Source organism: Grus americana, chromosome 26 (assembly GCF_028858705.1).
Source record: "Grus americana isolate bGruAme1 chromosome 26, bGruAme1.mat, whole genome shotgun sequence".
NCBI lineage: Eukaryota > Metazoa > Chordata > Aves > Gruiformes > Gruidae > Grus > Grus americana.
This window is the reverse complement of record NC_072877.1, coordinates 5,373,386-5,393,375: the sequence shown is the minus strand read 5'-3', so window position 1 is coordinate 5,393,375 and position 19,990 is coordinate 5,373,386. Positions and strand designations below refer to the sequence as shown.

Genomic DNA, 19,990 nt, shown 5'->3' with positions numbered 1-19,990 from the left:
CGGGGCCTCGGCGTGGTTTCGCCGGCGTGGACGGCGGCCGCGCGGGGTCAAGACGGCGGAAGCGGAAGCGCCGCCGGGCGGGTCGGGTGTCGACGCCATCGTCATCGTCATCGTCATCGTCATCATCATCATGGTGGGCAGAGGGGCCTCCCGCGTACCGGAGCGGTGAGTGCGTCTCTCCCGTCTTCTCCCCACGCAGCTCCGCGGCTTTCTCCCGGCCTGGGGCCTCCCAGGGGCTGCCCCGGCGGCGTGCGGCCCGGTGCTGCGGGGAGCCGCGGGGCCCGGCGGGGCCCTGACACCGGCGGCGCTGGCCCGTTGCGTTTAACGTGTGAGGGTGTGAGGGTGCCCGGGCCCGCGGGTTTTAAGGGTGCCCGGGGGGAGCGCGGATCCCCGGATCAGCGGTTTGACGTCTCCGTGCCCCGGGGTTTAGGTGGACCAAGTACGTCCCGCTGGGCAGGAGGATGCCGGGCACCCGCTTCATCGCCTTCAAGGTCCCCCTGAAGAAGGTAAGCACCCGCCGGGGTTCGGGGCAGAAGGCGGTGGCAGGAGGGTGTTGCTTTGCGATCAATGAGCGAATTCCTTCCAAAAACTGTGAAAGAGCGTCAGTAGGTCTGGTCGCTGTTTGGTTTTGGGAAGTGGGTTATAACCCGGGGCAGAGAGGAGTACAGCGCAGTCGCTGCTGTTTGACGGGTCAGAGCGTGTGATGGGATTGTGGCAGCATTCACCAGGAACGGATCCTGGGGGTGTCGGCAGCGCTGCCCAGGCTCCCCGGACACAGGGAGGTCTGACCGGGCCGGCTCCCTGAGGGCAGGAGGGATGCTGCAGGCGCTGCCAGGCACCTGCAGGTCGCGCAGCCCGATGAGGGTGGTGCCGGAGCTGAGTTTTGGGAGCGGAGGCCATGAGGGGTCAGTGTGGCAGTGCTGCTGGTGCACGAGCTGCCCACCCAGCTGTGCCTGGAGGTCCCTGCCGCTCTGTGCTGGTTTGAGTGCTGCAGTTATGCCTAAAACAGCTGTGGGTCATGTGCATGGGGTTCGTGGAGCTTGTGACAGGGAGCAGTACTGTGTGTTCACCTCCGTTTGAGCTGAAGGCCTGTTTTATAGCTTTCACCAAATGAGAACTTCAGTTTCTGGGTGTGTTTGTCATGCTGCAGTGCTTTGCCAGCCCGATCTCAAGTCGCCTGTCAGTTCTGGAAACCCTCAGCTGAACAGTTGAAAGCAGTGAGGGCCTGAGTGCGTTCTGATTTGGCTCGGTGTAACTTGTGTGTCGGTCTGCATCTGCCTTTGCTCGATGCCTGCGTCTTTCTCTTTGAGGGGACGATCTTTGGGAGGTTCTGAGGCATGAACCTCTTCCCATCAGTCACAATGCACCCGAGTTTAATGTCTGCTCTTAAACATTATTTTCCCCTCAGAGCTTTGATCACAACCTTCATCCGGAGGACAGATTTTCACCTCGAGACCTCATTAAGAAAATTAAAGAGCAGAAGGAAGAACTGGGCCTGATCATTGACCTGACATACACAACTCGTTACTACGGGCCAGAGGTCAGTCCTGGTCTTGCCGTCGGGGAAGTGAAACTCTGTGTAAGCCCTGAGATAAAGTGGAAGATGTTTTTTGCAAGAAGATAACTTTAAAGCGTGTGAGACACTCGAATTCTCTGGCAGGGGGACGAGGTGAAGCGTTGCAGGCCCATCGGGATGGCGATGGTCTTCAAGCCCTATCGTGCAGATCCTTTTTGTACCAAGCAGCACAGGTTTTGGGATACCCTAAATATGTTTTTTTTTATAGGGTGTCCTGAGTACAAAGCTTTGGCTTGTGGTATCAAATGTCTGGGTACTTGCTTGGAAAGATGTTGTGTGCTCTGCGTATGCTTCATCTTCCCCAACGGGGGGAAGACCAAAGGCACGAGAAATAAAAATGCTGCTCTGGAATATTGGTATTATGTCAAGGGAGAAAAGCAAAAGTTTTCTTACCCAAAACTGTGTTGTTACTCTTTGGGCTTAGTTGAAAAGCTTGGCATCTTCTGGCTTGTGGTCTGTGGTTCCTAATTGATAAGAATCCTTGTGCTTTTTCTGGAAATTATTGACTGACTTTCTTGTAGGAGCTCCCAGCCACTCTCCGCTACTCAAAGATCTTGACAATGGGACATGAAATACCAAACAAGGACACCATTTTTCAATTCAAATGCATTGTAAAAAAGTTTTTGAGAGACAACAAAGACAATGGTAGGTGTGGAGTTCCCTTATGTTGCTGTTGGTGGGAAGAGTGCTGCAGACTTGGGTGATCCAGTGATGTTTTAATGAATGGCATGAATTTCTTTTCCACCACTTGGTGTGTGAATGTTGAGGCAATAAGATCGGTTTGTTATGGTAAAGGAATTCATGCTGGCTCTCAGAGTCAAGTTGTAATTGAGTTTGTAAAATCATATGTAAATACCGATCGCTTTTTGGTGGCGGTGTAAGCAGCAAGCTGTTAGTGCTCGGAAGTGTGGGATGGCTTTTAAATACGTCTTCCCTGCAGTGAGCATGAGCTCAGGGAATTCAGTGACTTAACGAGCTGAATCACTGGTGCTAATTAGACATAAATGTGGTGATGATGTTGCGTGGTCATTTCTGTTTGTTTATGCTTGTTCCGGTTGGGTTTTGAGGAAAGAGCACTTAAATATAGCCTGATTATTTTGCATTACAGATAAACTCATTGGAGTTCATTGCACACATGGTTTAAACAGAACCGGCTACCTGGTTTGTAGGTGAGTTGTCCTTCGTCAAACTGAGTTAAGTGGTGGCGTTGCCAGCTTCTTGTTACTCTGGGAGGAAGTAGTGTTGCACCAGTAAAACGAGTGAAGTGACCTGCCTAATCCCGGACTTGCAAGGATTTAAAGCTTTTTGGCTTTGAGAAGGTGGTTGTTGGGGGCACGTTTTATCCCCGATTTCAGCAGACCAAATGCCGATACTCTCTTCTGGCGTGTAAATAGAAACTCTTGAAACTTCTCAGTTATTCTTTCTTTTTGAATCATTGCTAACCTGTCAGCATTTCCCTAGTTAATTGTGTAATTAGAGCTTTCTTGCTGATCTGTTCAGGTACCTGATTGACGTTGAAGGCATGGAGCCAAATACTGCAATAGAGTGTACGTATGTTCTTCTTGTTCGCACGGGAAATGTTTATCGTGGGCTTGTGGTTTTAGATGGTCAAAAGGTTTGGGCCAGCTGGAGGAGGAGAGGTGTTGGGGGTTCTGTGAAGTGATTTGAAAGAAGGAATTAAGTTTATGGCCCAACTGTGGAGCTAATGAGAGTTAACTGACCCTGGGGGGATGCTGCATAGAATCACCCTATGTGACCCAAGTGTGGAAGTATAGATTGAAGGGCTTAAAATACTTCTGAAGGTTTTAAGTTCTCTGCAGCCCCAAAGATGAGATTGTTCAGAGCGTCGGTCTAACTCAGACCCGTCTCTCTCCAGTGTTCAACAGAGCTCGAGGGCATCCTATTGAGAGACCCAACTACATCAAAGATCTTCGCAAGAGAGCTGTAAAAAAGTAAGTCTTTTTGTGTGTGTAAGCGAGTGCGCGTGCCAAGGGAGAGCTGCTGTTGAGCAACAGTTGTTAAACATGACTAGCTCCTAGGAAGGGAGGTAGAATGGGCCAGTGGGTGAGGAGGAAGGGGGGCAGTTGGGAGACCTGGGTTTAAAAATCCCCACAGGCCTGTCGCCCTCCCCTTTTTCGGGGGTTTTTAAGTATAAAAGAGCTGTTGTGATCACTTGGTGAATGGTTTGTGGATGCAGTTGAGACACACAGAATTCTTTTTAAGGAACTGTGGACTAAAGAATTTGGACTCAGACCCCTTCAAAGAAAAGGCCGGCGCTACACCAGACACTAAAAAGCAGATGGCCAAACTTCATCCATCGAACCAATCCACCTTAGCAGTGCCCAGGTACATTTTTGCTTCTTGCCTCTCTATGTGCCATACAGCTGAGTGGATAGAACAAAAGGAGCTGCTTTCACATTTTCAAGAAACTTAAATTTAGATGTTTACAAGCTGCAACTCACACAAGAGAGCACCCGTTGCCTTCCCAGCTCCGCGGTGTGGGGGGGGAAACCTCCTTAAAGCTTGTCTGGAGCCAGCGGATCAACGTTGAAGCGTTCCTTGTGTCTACAGCAGCAAAGCTGCTCTTCTGAATAACGTGCTTGTGCCTGTAGATGTGGAATAACATAACCGACAGCATTGGTGGTAGTTCCCGGTGGGGCTGAAACATTCTCAAGCTGTCTAAGAGATTTCAGGGAGAGGAGGATTTTGAGTCGGGTGCTGGGTGAGGCAGCTCTTCCCCGAGAGTGAAGCGGTAACTCGCTGTTTCTGGGCTGCTCCTGTCTCAGCAGGGATGGCAGGGGAACAGCAAATGCAGGTCAAGAGCTTCCTCTTGACCTGGGGCGCATGTCCCAGGTGGGCGACGGCGTCTGGCAGCTCTGAAACCACTCAGAGGCAGACGCATGGTAGCCAGTGCCCACTTTGGGCGGAGTGGTGGCTCGTTCAGCCCTGCTCTTCAAGGACATATGGTTTTCTGCTGAAAAACTTCCCTTACTGTAAAAAATCAGTATGTAGGAAATAAGCTGCGAGCTGGGTGTTCTTCCTGGGTGTCATGTCATTCAGCCTGAAGCAAAAGGGACCGGAGGGGCCGAGGGGATGCGCAGCCAGCCCTTCTGGGCTCCGCGCAGGGAGGCTGAACGGGGCCGTGGCTTCTCCTGGTACTGATTTCCGAATTTTCTTCCAGTGCCAAGAAGAACCGCAGGCGAGGCGCCAAGGTGCAGGCACAACACCAGGAGCTGGTGCAGGAGCACGAGGCGATGGAGCAAAGGCGGCCGTGCAGTTTGGTGGCGAGGAACTGTCGGGTTTCATTACCCGCTAACGAGCGGCGCAATGGACTGTGTTTCCCCCCTCAGAGCTCCCACATCTTCCTGCCTCAGGAGAAAACGCAAGCGGCCAGGAAACGCAGGCGCCGGCGTAGGAAGCCTGTTGTGATGGCATAGGGAACGTTGTACGCAGTGAAAGCCCGTCTTCACCCTGGAGGAGCTCCGAGATTGGGTCTCTCATCGCTTGAACAAGCAGCTTTGCTGTAACCTCCACCAGCAGTCGGGAACTGCACGTGCAGGTGTTCTTAATCTTAACACAGCTCTTTTTAAAAAAAAAAAAAAAATTTTTTTCTTTTCTTGTCTTCCCCCATCTCTTGGTACTTTTTACAAATCTCAAGAGAAATTTTTTGTAGCGCTATGTCATACTGGAGTCATAGCTCCGCTCCTCAGGGATGTGCGGAATAAACGTGGACCCAATCAGAGCTGGAATTGTCCTAAACAAACGTCCTCAGGAGCGTTGCTCCAGCCTTCAACGAAAAGGCCTTTTCCGTGATTTTCTTAACACATAGCAAGAAATAAGATTTGGCCTGAAACTAGATGATTTTTTTTTTCCCCTTTTCATCTGCTTTTGCCAAAGTAAATCGCGGCGGTGCACAAAGCTCCAGCCGCATTGGGGAGCAGTTGTTTCAGGCTCTGCGCGTCGGCTCTCACCCGAGCGGGGGGTTGTTGGTCGGTGGGCTCTGGCCTCTCCACCGGGCCGTTTTGGGGTGAGAACGGGTGTTTTCGGGGCGGGAAGTGAGCTCTGTCAGCCGGGAAGGGAGCTGCCCCTTTAAGCTTCAGGGCTGTTCTCTGACGTCATGACGCCGGCTTTCCGCTAAGGGAAAGGAAGTCTCCGCTCGGCCGGGCGGAAGTGGGCGGTGACTGCGGCGTGCCTGGATGTTGCGGCGGCTCCTGATTGGCTGTTGAAAGCGAGGCAGGGGACGTATGGTCGCTTTTTTCGGCGGCAACCCGGAAGCGCTGAGGGGAGGCGGCGGGTGGCGGCGCCCTCCTGGCTGCAGGTCGGGGCCGGGCCCGGGGGAGCCGCTCCTCGGCTTGGGGGACGGGGGGCGCCGGTCGGGGGGTTCCCTTCCTCTCCTGGGTGGCCGGGCCAGGCGGGCTCCTGTTGGGGGGGGAGGGGATGTGTGTGTGTGTATCGGGGTTCCGTTCGTGAGGCTGCGGTCAGGGGGGCTCTGGCCCTTTGGGGGGGGGGGATCTGGCTTGGCGCTCCCCTTGCTCTGTGGTGGGGGGCTGGGAGCCCGTGGGGCTTTGACTTGGGGGTCTTCTACTAGTTTTTTAGAGGGGAGGGGCAGGGACAGGCGGTTCTGGGGGGTCGTCTGCTCTCCCTTGCAGGCAAAGGGCTGTGGGAGTTCTGGAGGGCTCTGAGTTGGGGGGAGGGTGGAAGGCTTCCTCTCTCTTGGTGGGCAGTGGCTTGGAGGGGGGAGGGTCTGTAGTTTGGGGGCTAGCAGCTTAGGGGGTGGTTTGGGCACTGTCTTTATCTTGAGGGGTGCTGTGGGAATTAGAGGGGGAGCTGTGGGTTGGGGGCACTGGGGGTTATGTTATGCAAGTGCTATCTGTTCTGTCTTGGGGGAGAAGGCCTGCAGAACTTGGCGGGGGGGCTTTGTTTTGGGGAGGTGACTGAGCTCTGCCCTGGGGGGGCAATGGAGACCCCCCTCACCCACACCCTCCCCGGCAGAAGCACCAGTGAGGAGGAGCTGAAGCCCACTCTGAGCTGTGGCTCTGTCACACCCCCTAAATGAACACTGTGGCATGGCAGCATCTGGCAGGACCGAATCCCACAGCCCTTATTTAGGGCAAGAGGCCAGTGGAGCTCCTTCCAGGGTGCAGGCTGAGAAACGTGGGCCGGCCTGCCTTAAAAAGGGGGCTTCTGCTTCGAGGTAGCCCCAGAAAGGCAACTCCTTCACCGCTTGAGATCCTCAGGCGGTGCTTAGCTCAGCTCAGAACCTTTCCCCCATTTAGGAAGGAGATGCAGTAAATTGTGACGTCGTGTGCATGGCAGTCGCGTTGCTGGAAGGCTTGTGAAGTGCTCTGGATTCAGCGCTGTGATTTCATAGGAAGTTTAACCCTTACGCTGCTCCAGGGTGGCTTTTCTAGGGGAAAACTGCTTTTGGTGTAGAGCATTGCAGAGAGTTTCTGGGCTTGCCGCCCCTCAAACAGTCTCAGCGCTTCCTCAGCTTTGAATTTATTGGTTTGTGCCGTGGGGCTGTGTGTGAGAAAGGGTTTGTCAGAGCGAAGCAGGAGGCAGACGCATGGATCAGGTCGAGGTGCATTCCTGGGGTGACGGGCGTGCCTCTCGCGGCACGGGGGAGAGAGAGATTGCAGTTGCGCCCGGGCGAGAGCAATTTGGGATTGAGCTTGTTGGGTAGGGATGGATGTGCTGAGCAGCAGGGCTGGAAGAATGGCCTTCAGCTCTGTCCTCTTCTCACTGCTGTGTAAGCAAAACGGCGAACACTGCAGTGTTGAAACCCTGTGTAAAGCCACTCTGCTCGAGTCTGAATGAAACGCTTTGGCCATCTCGCCCCAAACTAGTGACCACCACTAGTTTTGTTGCCTGGAGAGATAACTGGGAAGGAAGTGCTACTTTGGGTAGAGTTTGGATGGGTCAAACCCTAGCTTGCAATCAGTTACTGAAGACTGATCTTGAATTTGTGACTGCCTTTCAGGTCGTAAAGGTAAATATTCAGGCACTGTGCCCAAAGCGAGCTGGACTTTTCCCAAATTCCTCCCTCAGGACCTAGCTTGGCTCATGGCTTTTCAGCTGAGGGGGGGTGATTTCTACCGAGAAAAGGCAGTCCTGAGGAAACTGGATGAGATGCCTGGTTTACACTGATTTTGATGCGCTTGACTTTCTTCCCACCACAGAGTTCGTCAGCCTTGCGGCAGCTTTGATGTATGTCGTAATGCCTGACCACGCCGACGTCTGCCTCCCGCCGGAGGAGCGAGTCCGAAGGCTGATCCAGGTGGGAAGCGCAGTGGAAGTGAATGAGGACGTCCCACCACGACGCTACTACCGCTCCGGAGTGGAAATCCTCCGCATGGCCACCATTTACTCAGAGGAAGGCAATATTGAGCATGCCTTTATTTTGTACAACAAATATATCACGTAAGAGCAACATTGCTTCATTTGCAAGTAACTCATGTGGATACAAGGGCTTGTGGGTTTGGGGTTGCATATTTTGAGTGTGTCTAAACATCGTGAGGCCTTGTTGAGCTGAAAGAACTGCGTTCAGTCCAGAACTCTGCTCCTTTTGAATTCTGGTTACCCCACAGCTGAGGATGCAACTGGTTAGACTAACCGGGTGATGTCGTAAAGGTGTGAGGCGTAAGCTCACAAACGCCGCTCGCCTCTTTGCAAGAGGTTTGTAAAAGTTCCCTTCCAAACTGATGCTGTATCCCTGCCCCTCTGCTAGTGGAGACTCCTGTCAGCAGGAGGGAGGTTTTGGCTCCCTGTATGTCAAAGCTTCCTGGTGTTTTATCACAGCAGAATGGCTAGATTGGCCTCGATTGTCGCTAGGATGGCCGTGACATCATACGGATTGGCAAGGATCCATGGTCAGGGATCTCGGTATCATGTATCTACCTGGAAAGGATCTGGGCTGGTTGGTGGTTCCTCTTTGGAGGAGAAGCCTGTTTTACACTTAAGTTACTACAGCTTTTTACAGCAGGCAGTGAGTTCTTCCTTCAGGTGCAGGGACTGGTTGCAGGTTTAGTTTTACATCTCAGAAAGAATATAATCCACCACCCCCAAATACGCACGCATACACCCAAGCCCTTTGCAGGAGGGATGTGGGGAAGAGCTCTGGGTCCAAAGAACCTGATCCAAATCAACTGCCGAGTTTCTTGGGTACCGAGCACCCTTCTAGAAAGCCCCAGGTCATATGTAAACCCAGCCAAGACCCTGTTTGGTGTTTCAGCTGTAGGGGTTGTCAGTATAGACAAGTGCAGAGCTGCATATTCTTGCTGTCATCTCCACAGCTGGCCAGAAACAAGCCATCTTGGGTCTGAAAACCCCGCTGCCGTGCTCACTGAGCTGGAGCGTACGCCGTGCTAACGTGGTGACGTGGTGTCAGGTCTGGATTGTGTCTGAGCAGCATGGAGTACGAGCGGAGCAAATGTGCCTCTGTGTAGCTGTGCCTGTCGGTGTTTAAAGGGCTGAAAACAGTCATCCTCAGAAAATATCCCAATGGCACAGTGTGTCCTGTTTCTGTAGGTTTTTTAGCCAAAAGCCTGTCCCTCTCGCTTTCACCCAGTGCCACTCTGGTATGGTCTCTGCTGTGCCCATGCTACCCGCTTATCCAGAATGTGGTTGGCATCTCTGTGGGCTTTTTCTTTCCCTGTCCCCGCGTGCAGGGTTCCTGCCCCTTAAAGCCAACACATTTTTCTCTGATTAGCTTTTCTTCCCGCCTTGCACTTCCTGAGCTTTTATGGGCATTGTAGTGAGTACCCTGGGAGGCTGCACGGGGAGCTGGGAAGTGTAAAACCCTCGGGAAGGTTTCCAGGCTGGTTACGTAGCTGAGGCCGAGGGAGAAAGTCTTTAACTAAACAAATGAACTAAAAGCACCTTCGCTGTTTCGTTATAGCGATGATAGGTGCTGGAGTGTTTTCTCTCCAGCAGCTTTCAAACGCTCATGGCATTTACGTTATCCTGGCTGCTGGGCTACCAAGAAGGTGAAAAAACCTTCCCTCAGGGCTGTGATTTCTCCAGTGCTGATGAATATGAGCTGTTGCCCTGGACTGTATTAAGATATGAACTTAATGTCACTATCTCATTTCTTTAAATGAAGCCGTGAAGCTGTAGCACAGGCAGTAGGCTTGGTGTAGGGTTTTCTAGCTGTCCTTCCCCAAGGGCGTGATCCAGAAGGCAAGAGCTGGGCACTGGTAATTGGAGCCTCTCATGGGATTTGCACTACTCTTCCCCTTTGTAGAAATGGGACTGGAATTCTTCCCCTCACCGCATCTGCAGCCAGTGCTGTGGCTGTTGTTTTCTGAGCCCAGCTCTCTGCCGGAGTGTACGGCCTAGTGCAGGCGCTTTCTGCATCAGGCTGCACCTTTGGGAACTTTTATTATATGTGTCTTGTCACCTTGCAAGACATCTGTTTGCTCGTTGTCTTGAACAGCTTCTTCTGCGTTGATCTGAGTGGATGTTTTCCTTTAATTGCCATCAGGCACACTAGGTTTGATTTTGCTAGAGCCAAATATGAAAAGAAACTTAAGACGTGAATTTTCTGTGGTGTTTGGGCCTCCTGGTTTGCCTGCGTGGCTGTGAGCTGCTAGGATTGGCTCTGGGGGTTTGCATGGGGTGTTGCAAGGGACTCAAGAGACGCTGGCTTGGCGTGCGTGCTGTAGCAGTGCTTAAAAATAGCCTGCGATGTGGCTGCTCAGTGCCAAACAGCTGCTGCTCATAGTGGACTTGGGAGCAGGCGGAGGTTTGAACAAGCCGAAAACTCTTGGCGTTTCAGTCTTGCCAAGCCTCAGCTGGGCTGTCGATAGGAAATGTGAACCGTTCCTGCCCTTCCTCTGCCTCCATCCCCACCCTGCCGCTGCCTGGTCTTGCCCCAGAGTTTTCCTCTGGCTGCCTGAGTCCTCCTCGCATCCTGTTGCCCACTTCTTCCCCCCTTCCTGACTTGTGGAAACCCAACTGTCTCTGCTGTTTTTTCCGTCCTCTCCAGGCCAGCATCTGCTCTTAATCCTTCTTAATTAATCCCTTCCATTTTAATCTGCTAGCTGTTGGCAATGATCACAGCCTTGTTTTGTCTCCTCGACACAGTGACCTACTTCACAACCACCAGCTGGGAGCGGGGACCTTGCTGGGCGTTTCAGATGGAGCGACGGCTTCTCCGTGGCTCTGGGCTGTGACGTGGTTATGTTGATCCTGCGGTCTCTGGCGAGAGCATCCTCACGCTCTCTGTGGCAACCAGGAGCGTTCGGGGTTGCAAAAAGTCCTTTCTTTTCCAAGACGACTGAGGTTTTGAAGCAACTGGGTTCACTTGCTGCACACACAGAGGCTTCTCAATGTGAAGAGCGTTCTCGCTCTGTCCCCTCTGAGTTTTTCCCCACTTGGCTCTGCTTGGTTTGTTTGTGCTGCTCCCTGGGGCACAGTCTAGTCCTCACTCCTCTTTGTCCTTGTGCGGGGGCACAATCTCTAAAGGAGCTGGAGACCATCCTCCTTCAGGTGCTGAAGCAGTGTAGCAAAGAGCCATCAAGGAGGGCAGGTGGTTGTGGGTTTTTTTTTTTTGGGGGGGGGGTTTGTTTGGTTTTTTTTCATTATGCCCACGGGCTTTATGGACACTCAGAGCAAGCACAGCTCTGCTTGCAGGAAACAAGGACCCAGCTGAGCTTGCCGTGAGCTCACCCTGAGCACATGGTCAGCAAGTGCACCGCTGGGGACGTGTTTGCAGAGATAAGTCGGATGCCTCGAGCCTAAGGAGCCTCATAGAGCTGAGCCAGAGTGAATTGCCCCGTGTTTTCAGACTTTTTTCCTTGTTCTAGTGCTTGCAGTACTCTTTTCTCTGCATTTTCACCACTGTGTCCTGCAGAGCTCCCTGGAAGGGGTGGGGGGACGGTTATTCTGTCTGTAGAGAAGCTGAAGATTAACCTGTTCATAGTTGTGCTGGGAGTGTTGTGATGTTGAGCTCAGTCTTGATTTCCCTCCCAGAATTCTGCACAGAAACAGCCCTGCTGCCTGAAATACTGCCCTGATCTTATGGGGTGTTCTGGCCACAGAGCCAAAAGGCTTTTGCTGCAGCAGCTGGGGATGTTGTGAACTTGCTGTTAGCTTACCTGCAAGTTTTCTCTTTTCAAGGTCTGAGTTAATTTTTCCCATCTCTTGCACAAACCGTTTGTTCCCCCATACAGAAGGACGGTGTGAGCACTGAGTCAGCTGAGTCCTTGAGCTTGTGTGTAGTCCCCTTGGATGCTCACAGAGGGGTGGGCAGGTGCCCAAGGACCTTCCTGAATCACTGCCAGCGTCCTTGGTGTTTTAGACCGGCTTATTAATGTTTCTGTTCAAAACAAATGTATTTATCCCTGAGGATTGTCTCCAAAGTCCAGGTGGAAGAAAAATCTCCTGTGTGAGGTGCTCTCCTGGGACTGAATGAGATCTCCTGTGAGCCCCAAAGAGCTCAGAAGGCCATTATATGAGGGAGGGTTTCCTGCAGAAAGGCAGGCAACTGTTCTGATTGTGGGGAGCAAGGGGACAGTGTTGGAGGAGAATGATCCATACCCCCAAAATGCCACTTACTGTCTTGTGCTTGTCCCTTTCTGCTGTGACTCAGAAATGCAGTTTCTCTCCTGTGTTTACAGGCTCTTCATTGAGAAGCTGCCGCAGCACCGTGATTACAAAACTGCTGTCATACCTGAAAAGAGGGAGACAATGAAAGTAAGTAGTAATGTTGCCAAGTCTTTAATGGCTGCTGTGGGAGAAGTTTTGGGGTCATCAGCCTTGGGTTTTCATGGCTCTGGGATGAGCGATCCACACAAATGCTGAGAAGCCTTGGCTTGACCAGGCAGTCCTGACCCCTTGGGAGTTACGATTTGGGTGGTTCTTACCCTATTGTACTGGTCCTGGGCTGGCTGTGGTTATCCAATTTACTTTCCGTTGAGCATCCTTTCTTTCCTGTTAAACTCCCTGCTTTTTAAAGACCACGTGGCTTTTCTGTGCTTGGTGGCGGGATGCCCAATGTGGTTGCTGGCCCTCAAGGGATTTGCCAGGGGATTCTTGGAGATTGCTCACAGCCACAAGAAGCTACCGCTCCTCTGCTCCACATGGACTGGAAGAGTGGAGGATGATGCTGCCTAAGCTCTTGCTAGTGGTGTTGGCGGTGCTGTCTGTGGCATGCAGCTACAATGTGCCTGGCTGCAGCCTGCCAGCCTGTCTGCACTTGGTGCCGGAGCTGCTCAGCCCTTCCTGCCTCGTTAAACACGCAAATGGTTTATAATCTCTGGGTGATGCATCTGTTTGGGTCTTGTTTTTCTTGCCCTGGGGCTATCACACTCTTACCACCATGCTTCTTCCCTTCAGAAACTGAAAGAAGTAGCCTTCCCCAGAGCTGAAGAGCTCAAGGAGGAGCTATTAAAGAGGTACGCCAAGGACTATGCTAAGTACGAGGAGCAGAAGGTGAGTGAGAGGAGACTGGAGGCCTGTGCTCCCCAGAAGACCCTCAGCCACAAAGGGTTTGGAAGAGGGCAGGTCTCCAGGGCTCCCTGGGTGCTCTGAAATGTGAAGTCTGGGTAGTCCCAGCTTGCAGGGTCCAGCCTCGTCACCGGCAGCACAGGGCTGTCCCAGTGATGTGTCTGCTGCCATTATGTAGGTGAATCTCTCATAGGCATCCCTGCATCTCTCTTCACTGTGCGTCTTGGTGGCGGTCTGAGCTGGAACTGTTGTCTGGTTGTTTTTTCTCTTTGTCCCAACATGAGATCAAGGTCTTATGATCCAGAAGCTCAGCAGGTGGCTGGTAACAGCGTGGGCAAGGACCTGGGGTTCTGTGAGCAAAGCAGAAAACTCCGCAGTCACTTTTGTGGGCAAGTGCGATTTTAGAGATAGGATAGAGGGAAATCAACCTGGAATTACATTTCTGTGAAAGAGGGAGGGTAAGGCAGTAGTTTTTCTGCCCTAGGCTAGCTGGCCCTGCTGATGGAAGTGTGGATCTCTGTTTTGCAGACCAAAGCTTCCTTGTGGGGAGTGCTGCTTGCTGGTTACCTTTTACACATCCCTTAGAAGTAGTCTGGCATTGCTGAGGGCCTCCAGTGCGTAGGCTTTGTATTCTGCCTTGGGCTAGTGTTCCCCTGTTGGCTGATGTCCCTTGGTGTATTTCTTCTTGCAGAAGGAGGAAGAGGAGTTTGCACGCAATTTGGCTTTGCAGCAACAGCAGCTGGAAAAGGAGCGAAATCGGGTAGCTCTGATGAAGCAGCAGCAGGCAGAGCAAGAGCAGTTTCACGCCTTTGAGGAGATGATTCGACGACAGGAGCTGGAGAAGGAACGTCTACGGATAGTGCAGGAATTTGGAAAGCCAGAGCCAAGTCCTGAGTCTCTGGACGGACCCCTCATCCCTGGCGTGGAAAAGCCCCCAACTGATTTAACCCTGAAGGTTCCCGTCTCTCCAGTTCACCCTGCAAGTCCGTCAGTGGGGACTGTCTCATCCAAACCTCCTGTTGTGGACAGATCTTTGAAACCCAGTGCTTTGGGGAGCGCGGAAAACAGTTAGTACATCTCTGCACCCTTTTTCCTTGCTGAGGCTGAGCCAAACGTGACTGAGGAGCTGATTTGTCTGGGAGGCTCTTGGAAGTATCTGATCATGGTTCCATCCCTTCTGGGGGTTTGGCCTTCCAAGTCACTGGATGTTCTCCCCATTGTCCAGTAACGGTTTGCAGGGCTGGGGAGAACTGTCTCCTCTTGGGAATCGGCCCCCCACACTTCTCCAGCCCAGTCTCTCTGTTGCTCTAGAGTCTACAACCTATTTGGCTTTCCTACATCCAAATACGTATTGGAGATTGAGGCTTAGTTCCTGGCTAGGCTGACCAAATTCTCCTCTTCTGCTAAATATGGCTCCAAAAATACTGATTTGGGCACTTGCAAATGACTGGTTCTAGACCAGTGACACATCTTGCTTTAAATGACATTTTTAAAGTATGTGTGGTTTCATTTTCTTTAACAAAACACTTGGTTTTTGACACACTGCTAAAGGTCTCTTTCTCTCTACTCGTCCCTCTTTTGAAAGAGGTAGTGAGTGTCCTTTATGAAGTGTCACAGTGACTTCATTTATCTGTGACTGCTTTTGTAAGGGTAGACATTAGAGCAGTTAATGTTTCCAGCCAGAATTTTCTCAGTCTAGTCCCTTCAGATACTGACCTGAGGGAACGTTTCTCCAGTGTCCCCAACTGTCATCGCTCATTGTGCTCCCGTTCTCCCCACAGATACAAGTATGGATGTCCTTCGCCAGGTCATCGTCCCTAGGGAGCTCTGCCAGAAATTCCTCCAGCTGGCTGACGCCAACACGATTCGGGGTGTGGAGACGTGTGGGATCCTCTGTGGTAAGCTGGTAAGGTGGTAATCCTAATTAAGCCCCTGGAAGTGGTGCAGGGGCCTCTTGTCAAGGTGTGCAATGGCTTTGAAAATGGCTGGAGGACCCTGATTTTTGCCACAGAAGGCTGATGACTACGGTTTCATGGGAGTGTTAGGGATGATCTGCCTCTCTTTTTTTTTTTTTTTTTTTTTTTTTTTTTTTTTTTTTTTTTTTGGCACAAGGCTGTGCAGACACTGACTGGAAACAGTTAATTCTCCCCAAAAGAGTTTGCACAGGTATCTATTGGCAGCTCTAGCCTATCTCCCCTGAGTCACTTGGGGCTGCTTTGCTTGCAGAAGTTCGCTTTGAAATGAAGTTGTTTGATGTAGCAACTTTCTGCAATTCAGCTGCTTCCAGACACTTGGTGATTATTTAATTATGAGGCATCATCTCTTAGTGAGTGGAGAGATTTACTTTGGTTGGGTGTCCAGGACTTCTCTGAGCAATCGTGGGTGTTCTGCACAGCAGGGAAAATGAAATAGGAAGCTGTGGGTCCTGCTCAGACTCAGAAAATCCTGTGACTCCTTTGTCAGTAACTTGCAGTTACCATTTCTGTGACCTGTAAATGGATGGTAGATGCATCCATGGGCTTGTTTCCGGACCTGCTGTTCCCCTGGCTGGGCCCCTGAGTGATGAGCGCAGAAGTACGACATTTCCAAAGCTTAGGAAATTAATTACCTTGGCACCAGTGGGCGGCAGCAGTGTTTCCTGCTTGGGGGGTGTCTGAGGGGGTAACAGCCTCCCTGTGCTGCCTTGCAGATGAGGAATGAGTTCACGATAACCCATGTCATCGTTCCCAAGCAGTATGGAGGCCCCGATTATTGCAACACGGAGAATGAAGAGGAGCTCTTCGTGATCCAGGATCAGCACGGCCTTGTTACGTTAGGCTGGATTCATGTGAGTCTTTCATTCCTGTCTCACTTCCCAACTGGCCTGGTGTTCAGCCAGGAGGGAAAGGGCTGTGTGGAGCAGGGTTGGCGGAGGAGAATTTACTCTAGGAGATGGCATGGAGCAGGCAGCAGCATCTTCTGGTTGGATTTCTCCCTCTGGTGCAGTCTCTTGTCACTGTTTTAAGTTTAGATCCCTTCCTAAAGTATCAGGCTGTTTGAACTTGGGCTATTGGGTGTGAAGCTGATGTTTCACCCAGCTAAAAGCTGACAGCAGAGGCAGTGCCGCGCCATCCTGAGCCCCTGCTGTCAGCGCAAGGCCTCTCCCATGATGCGTCCCCGTAGTAGCACTGCTTCTCACAGACAGCTGTGTGCTGCTCTGCTGTGGGATGTGCCAGTTCCAGATTCCTCCGTTGGCTTCAGCGCTGCCCTGCTGCCTGTCCCCGCGGAGCCTTTGGCAGTCGGATTGGTGCCAAGCAAAACGTTTGGTGCTGCTGAGTAATCTCTCGAAAGCAGCAGCTGCCTCGCAGGCTTTGACAAATAAATGCCTGCTGCGTGTGCCTGATAAGTGCGGGGTGTCTGCTTTTGGTGTTAACTCTTCAGTGACGGCCCTGCGACGTCCAGGGACCCTCAAGAATCCCTTTGAACTTTCTGCTGGTCTTGGCAACGAAAAAGCCTAACAAGCAAAAAGGGAAAGACCTTTCAGCAAGAGTTAGGCTGTGAAATCTAGCTGTCAGGCAGAGTTGGGTAAGGCGGTGGTTGTCTGTGATCGTACAACCCTTGGTCATCTCAGTGGAATGTGATATCTTGAAGTGCCTTGGCAGTGTGTCAGGTGTCTGGTGATGCCGTGCCCCAGGGGCAGCTGCATGGCAGAAACGTGTGAAGTGCCCCGCAGGGAGGTGTGCGTGAAAGCAAGGACAGAGTTGTGTCTTAAAGTGTGACTGTCTGTGGGATGTGGCCGGAAACGTAGAGCTCCTCCTGTACTTCCAAATGGAAAAGGAGAGCAGATGTTTTGGAGCAATCCAAAACCATTTTCAGCATGGAAGCGTGTCCTCTGTGCCATCCGAGGAGCTGTGTCTCTTTTGTTACAACCTTCTCTTGGCAGATGCGGTCCTGCGGACTAGTCCTCCAACCCTGCCGTAACTTCCTCTCTTTTATGTTGCCCTGCATTTCAGACTCACCCCACGCAGACAGCCTTTCTCTCCAGCGTCGACCTGCACACGCACTGCTCCTACCAGATGATGTTGCCGGAGTCCATTGCTATCGTGTGTTCTCCGAAATACCAGGAGTAAGTACGGATGTGACGTAGGGAAGGCCTTTCCCTCTGCTGCCCAGCGAAAAGGTTGGGCAGGAGGTCTAGCCTCTTTAGAAGGTATTGAGGGGCCTTTTACCACGACCCTTCCTCTGTTGGATTCCTGATGTGGGAATAAAATGTCAAGCTACGCAATGAAAGTTTTACCAAAAGAGGCTGGAAGAGTACATGTGATTCGACACGTGATTCGACAGCTTTTCTGAGCTGGTCTGGGGGCTGTGGTTGCCCACTGGTGAAAGAAGACGGGTCTGCAGCCACAGGGCTGGGCAGAGGAGCGTCCCGCGGGATGCAGCGTCCCGCAGGATGTGTCTCTGCTCTCGCTCAGGTTGAGCAGACTCAAGCGTGCTCCTTGAGACACGAGGAGGTGCTTCTATTTGCGGAGACTTGAGCTACACAGAGCTTGTGTTTGTTTGCTCTAGGACGGGGTTTTTCAAGCTGACAGAGCATGGCCTGGAGGAGATATCTTCCTGCCGTCAGAAAGGATTCCACCCGCACTCCAAAGACCCCCCTCTCTTCACTGTAAGTCACCTTAGGAGGCAGCAGGGGCTGTGGGGACTGTGAGTCGGCGTATTGGATGCTTCACTTAAATTTGGGAACATCTGAATAACCCCCTGTCCCCTCTTTCTCTTCCAGACCTGTAACCACGTGTCAGTAGTTGAGAGAGATGTGGTCCTGATGGATCTCCGATAAGCCTCTTGCCTTAACCATTTACAGAAAACCATCTACCTTCTTTCTAGGCCTAGGGATTTTTTGTTTTCCTCCTGTAGCAAATGATTTCTACCGTGTAGCGATCCTTCCCCTTCCTCCCCCAGTAATCGCAGTGAAATCGGTGCCCTGACCTCAGTGGGAGCACGTGAAACCTCTGTGCCTGGCGTTGGGCTGGCGAAGTGGCGCTGAGGTTCAAGGTGTGGGGAAAAGCTAACTGGAAATTCAAAGACAGAAGCTAACACTGAAGCAATTATTTAATACTCTAATCTATGGCTTGAACAGCTTCTTGGGGGGGGTTACCCGTGATTTGCTGCAAACATGAGGTATGGAAACCTCTTCAAGTGCTTTCCAAAGTGGGACTTGCCCAAATTAGCCCGTGTTTTGTTTCGCCCCTCCCTCTGGGTTGCAGTGGTTTCAGTGCAGCTGGCTGGAGTAGCTAAGTCTTCGCTATAGTTTAAGATTTAAACCTTCCTAACCCCTCTCACCTCGTGCAAGAGCTTATCGCTGCTGAGCTGGAGTGAGTCCTGCTTGCAGGCACTCAGGTCTTTGCCCGGTGGGGTAAGGAGGGGCCCAACCTCCTTTGGGACCCCTTATTTCAGTGTTTCAGGGGAGAAGGTGCCTGGGAGCGGCACTGCTTTGCACAAGCTGCCTCATTCCAGCAGGGGTGTCTGGTTACGTTATTCCTTTTCCTGGATGCGGGATTTGCTCCGGCCCTTGGGCCGCCTGGCGAGGGCTTGGGTTTGGCTTGGTGGCGGTGTCACCATGGAGGAGGCCTTTGGTCCCTCGGCTGCAGTGCTGTCGTGTGAAGGCTCTGCAAGGCCATCGCCTCTCCAAGATGGGACTCCAGCAGCTTCTGCCGCTTTGATCCTCAAAGATCGCTGTCCCCGATTGCCTCTGCACTTCTCAAAGCAGTATGAAGTCTGTCCTCACTAAAAACAAGCGCCATGACGTCACCGTTACGCGGTACATCAGCCAGAGCCCCTCTCCTCCCGGTGACTCTCGTTGGATGCCGAGCGGCGCTTTTCCTTTTTGGTGCGATCCAGGCTCAGCCTCCGCCCTCATGGCTGCCAGCGTTGGAAGGCAGCTGGCCTCAGCGGGCTGAGTGGGATCCCGTGTCTCCACATCTGCGGGCAGGATGCTCTGATGATCAGCACCTGGCCGTGCGGGGAGGGGAAGGCGGCTGGAGTTGCCTTCCCACCTGGCATGCATACATACGTGTTCTGCATGCCGCGTCCTTGCACTTCTGCATACGCAGTTCTTTGGTGTACAGTTTAACACAGATGGATTGTATTAGTTTAGCGGGGTTTCTTTTGCCGCTTTGCGTTCTTCAAGCTAACTCAGTGGGTTGGAGGGGTCCGGCGTGGCTGAGAGCGGGGAGGGAATCCATTTATTTAGGGGACTTTTTATTTGTAACACCCCCTCCTCGACTCCTGCATGACAAACTGCTGCCGCCATCGTTTTTGAAGTGGGTTTTGGAAATGGGCTACCCCTGGCCGTGGGAGGGACGGATGTCTGTGGGAACTAACTTTCAGCCCTAATTTATTTGAGCCGTGCTCAGGGCTGGGTTTTGCAGCCTCAGCGTAGGGGTGTTCATCCCACAGCTCTGTGCAGAAGGGAGCACTCTGCTCTTCCCCCCGAACATCCCAGGGATGTGAGGGGTGAAAGCCTCTCTGGCAAAGCGGTGATTCCTTCAAAGGGGTGGTGAATATCACAAGGACTTTATCTCGACCCCTCAGCCCTGAAGGTCTCAGGCTGAGCTGACCCCAGCATCAAGCGCCAGCCCTTGGCAAATTGCTGCTTCCTTCATAAGTCGTCCCAGTGACCGATAAACCCTCATGGAGAATTTTTCGAATACCTCCTGATGCGGCCGTACGCAGGGGCTGCGTTTCTCGCGTCAGTGGCCAGCTGCTGCCTCGCACCCAGCCCTGCTCTCAGAGCTGGCGGCTTTTTATTCACATTTTTTCACTTAAAAGTCCCTGAGTCATCAGTTTGTGCCTGGGGCTGAATGCTGATATCCTGGCACTGCTGCCTGCGTGCGACTCGCCCACCCGCTCTGTCCAGCTGCACCAGATGTGACTGTTAAATCTTAAAAATCACTCAAAACAGGGGAGGGGGGGTTGAAACCCTGC

General features: G+C 52.3%; 2 protein-coding genes across 4 annotated transcripts; both read left to right on the top strand.

Moving 5' to 3' along the window:
- Window positions 1–40: 40 nt before the first annotated feature.
- Window positions 41–5,191, top strand: DUSP11 (dual specificity phosphatase 11). The gene is made up of 9 exons (XM_054804459.1): window positions 41–165; window positions 431–506; window positions 1,409–1,540; window positions 2,098–2,221; window positions 2,685–2,745; window positions 3,077–3,123; window positions 3,453–3,528; window positions 3,800–3,922; window positions 4,758–5,191. The coding sequence occupies exons 1-9, from the start codon at window positions 131–133 to the stop codon at window positions 5,011–5,013; spliced, it is 930 nt and encodes a 309-aa protein (XP_054660434.1). The 5' UTR covers window positions 41–130; the 3' UTR covers window positions 5,014–5,191.
- STAMBP (STAM binding protein) lies at window positions 4,994–19,159 on the top strand. Of its 3 annotated transcripts, none has more exons than XM_054804445.1 (10): window positions 4,994–5,135; window positions 7,756–7,996; window positions 12,196–12,271; window positions 12,914–13,009; window positions 13,716–14,091; window positions 14,806–14,930; window positions 15,714–15,851; window positions 17,017–17,129; window positions 17,573–17,672; window positions 17,787–19,159. In XM_054804445.1, exons 2-10 carry the CDS (start codon window positions 7,782–7,784, stop codon window positions 17,841–17,843), a joined length of 1,296 nt encoding a protein of 431 aa, XP_054660420.1. In that variant the 5' UTR covers window positions 4,994–5,135; window positions 7,756–7,781; the 3' UTR covers window positions 17,844–19,159. The 3 variants fall into 3 exon arrangements, with proteins under 3 accessions (XP_054660420.1, XP_054660419.1, XP_054660421.1); XM_054804444.1 differs by lacking the exon at window positions 4,994–5,135 and adding an exon at window positions 5,339–5,894; XM_054804446.1 differs by lacking the exon at window positions 4,994–5,135 and adding an exon at window positions 6,445–7,565.
- The last annotated feature ends 831 nt before the right edge of the window (window positions 19,160–19,990 follow it).

Excerpts from the sequence above, each read along its gene's own strand:
- DUSP11 (XM_054804459.1), top strand. The coding sequence starts at position 131 with ATGGTGGGCAGAGGGGCCTCCCGCGTACCGGAGCG. Across the intron at positions 2,222-2,684 it reads GAGAGACAACAAAGACAATG|ATAAACTCATTGGAGTTCAT; the intron begins GTAGGTGTGGAG and ends TTTGCATTACAG. Across the intron at positions 3,529-3,799 it reads CGCAAGAGAGCTGTAAAAAA|GAACTGTGGACTAAAGAATT; the intron begins GTAAGTCTTTTT and ends ATTCTTTTTAAG.
- STAMBP (XM_054804445.1), top strand. The coding sequence starts at position 7,782 with ATGTATGTCGTAATGCCTGACCACGCCGACGTCTGCCTCCCGCCGGAG. Across the intron at positions 14,931-15,713 it reads GGATCCTCTGTGGTAAGCTG|ATGAGGAATGAGTTCACGAT; the intron begins GTAAGGTGGTAA and ends GCTGCCTTGCAG. Across the intron at positions 17,673-17,786 it reads AAGACCCCCCTCTCTTCACT|ACCTGTAACCACGTGTCAGT; the intron begins GTAAGTCACCTT and ends TTTCTCTTCCAG.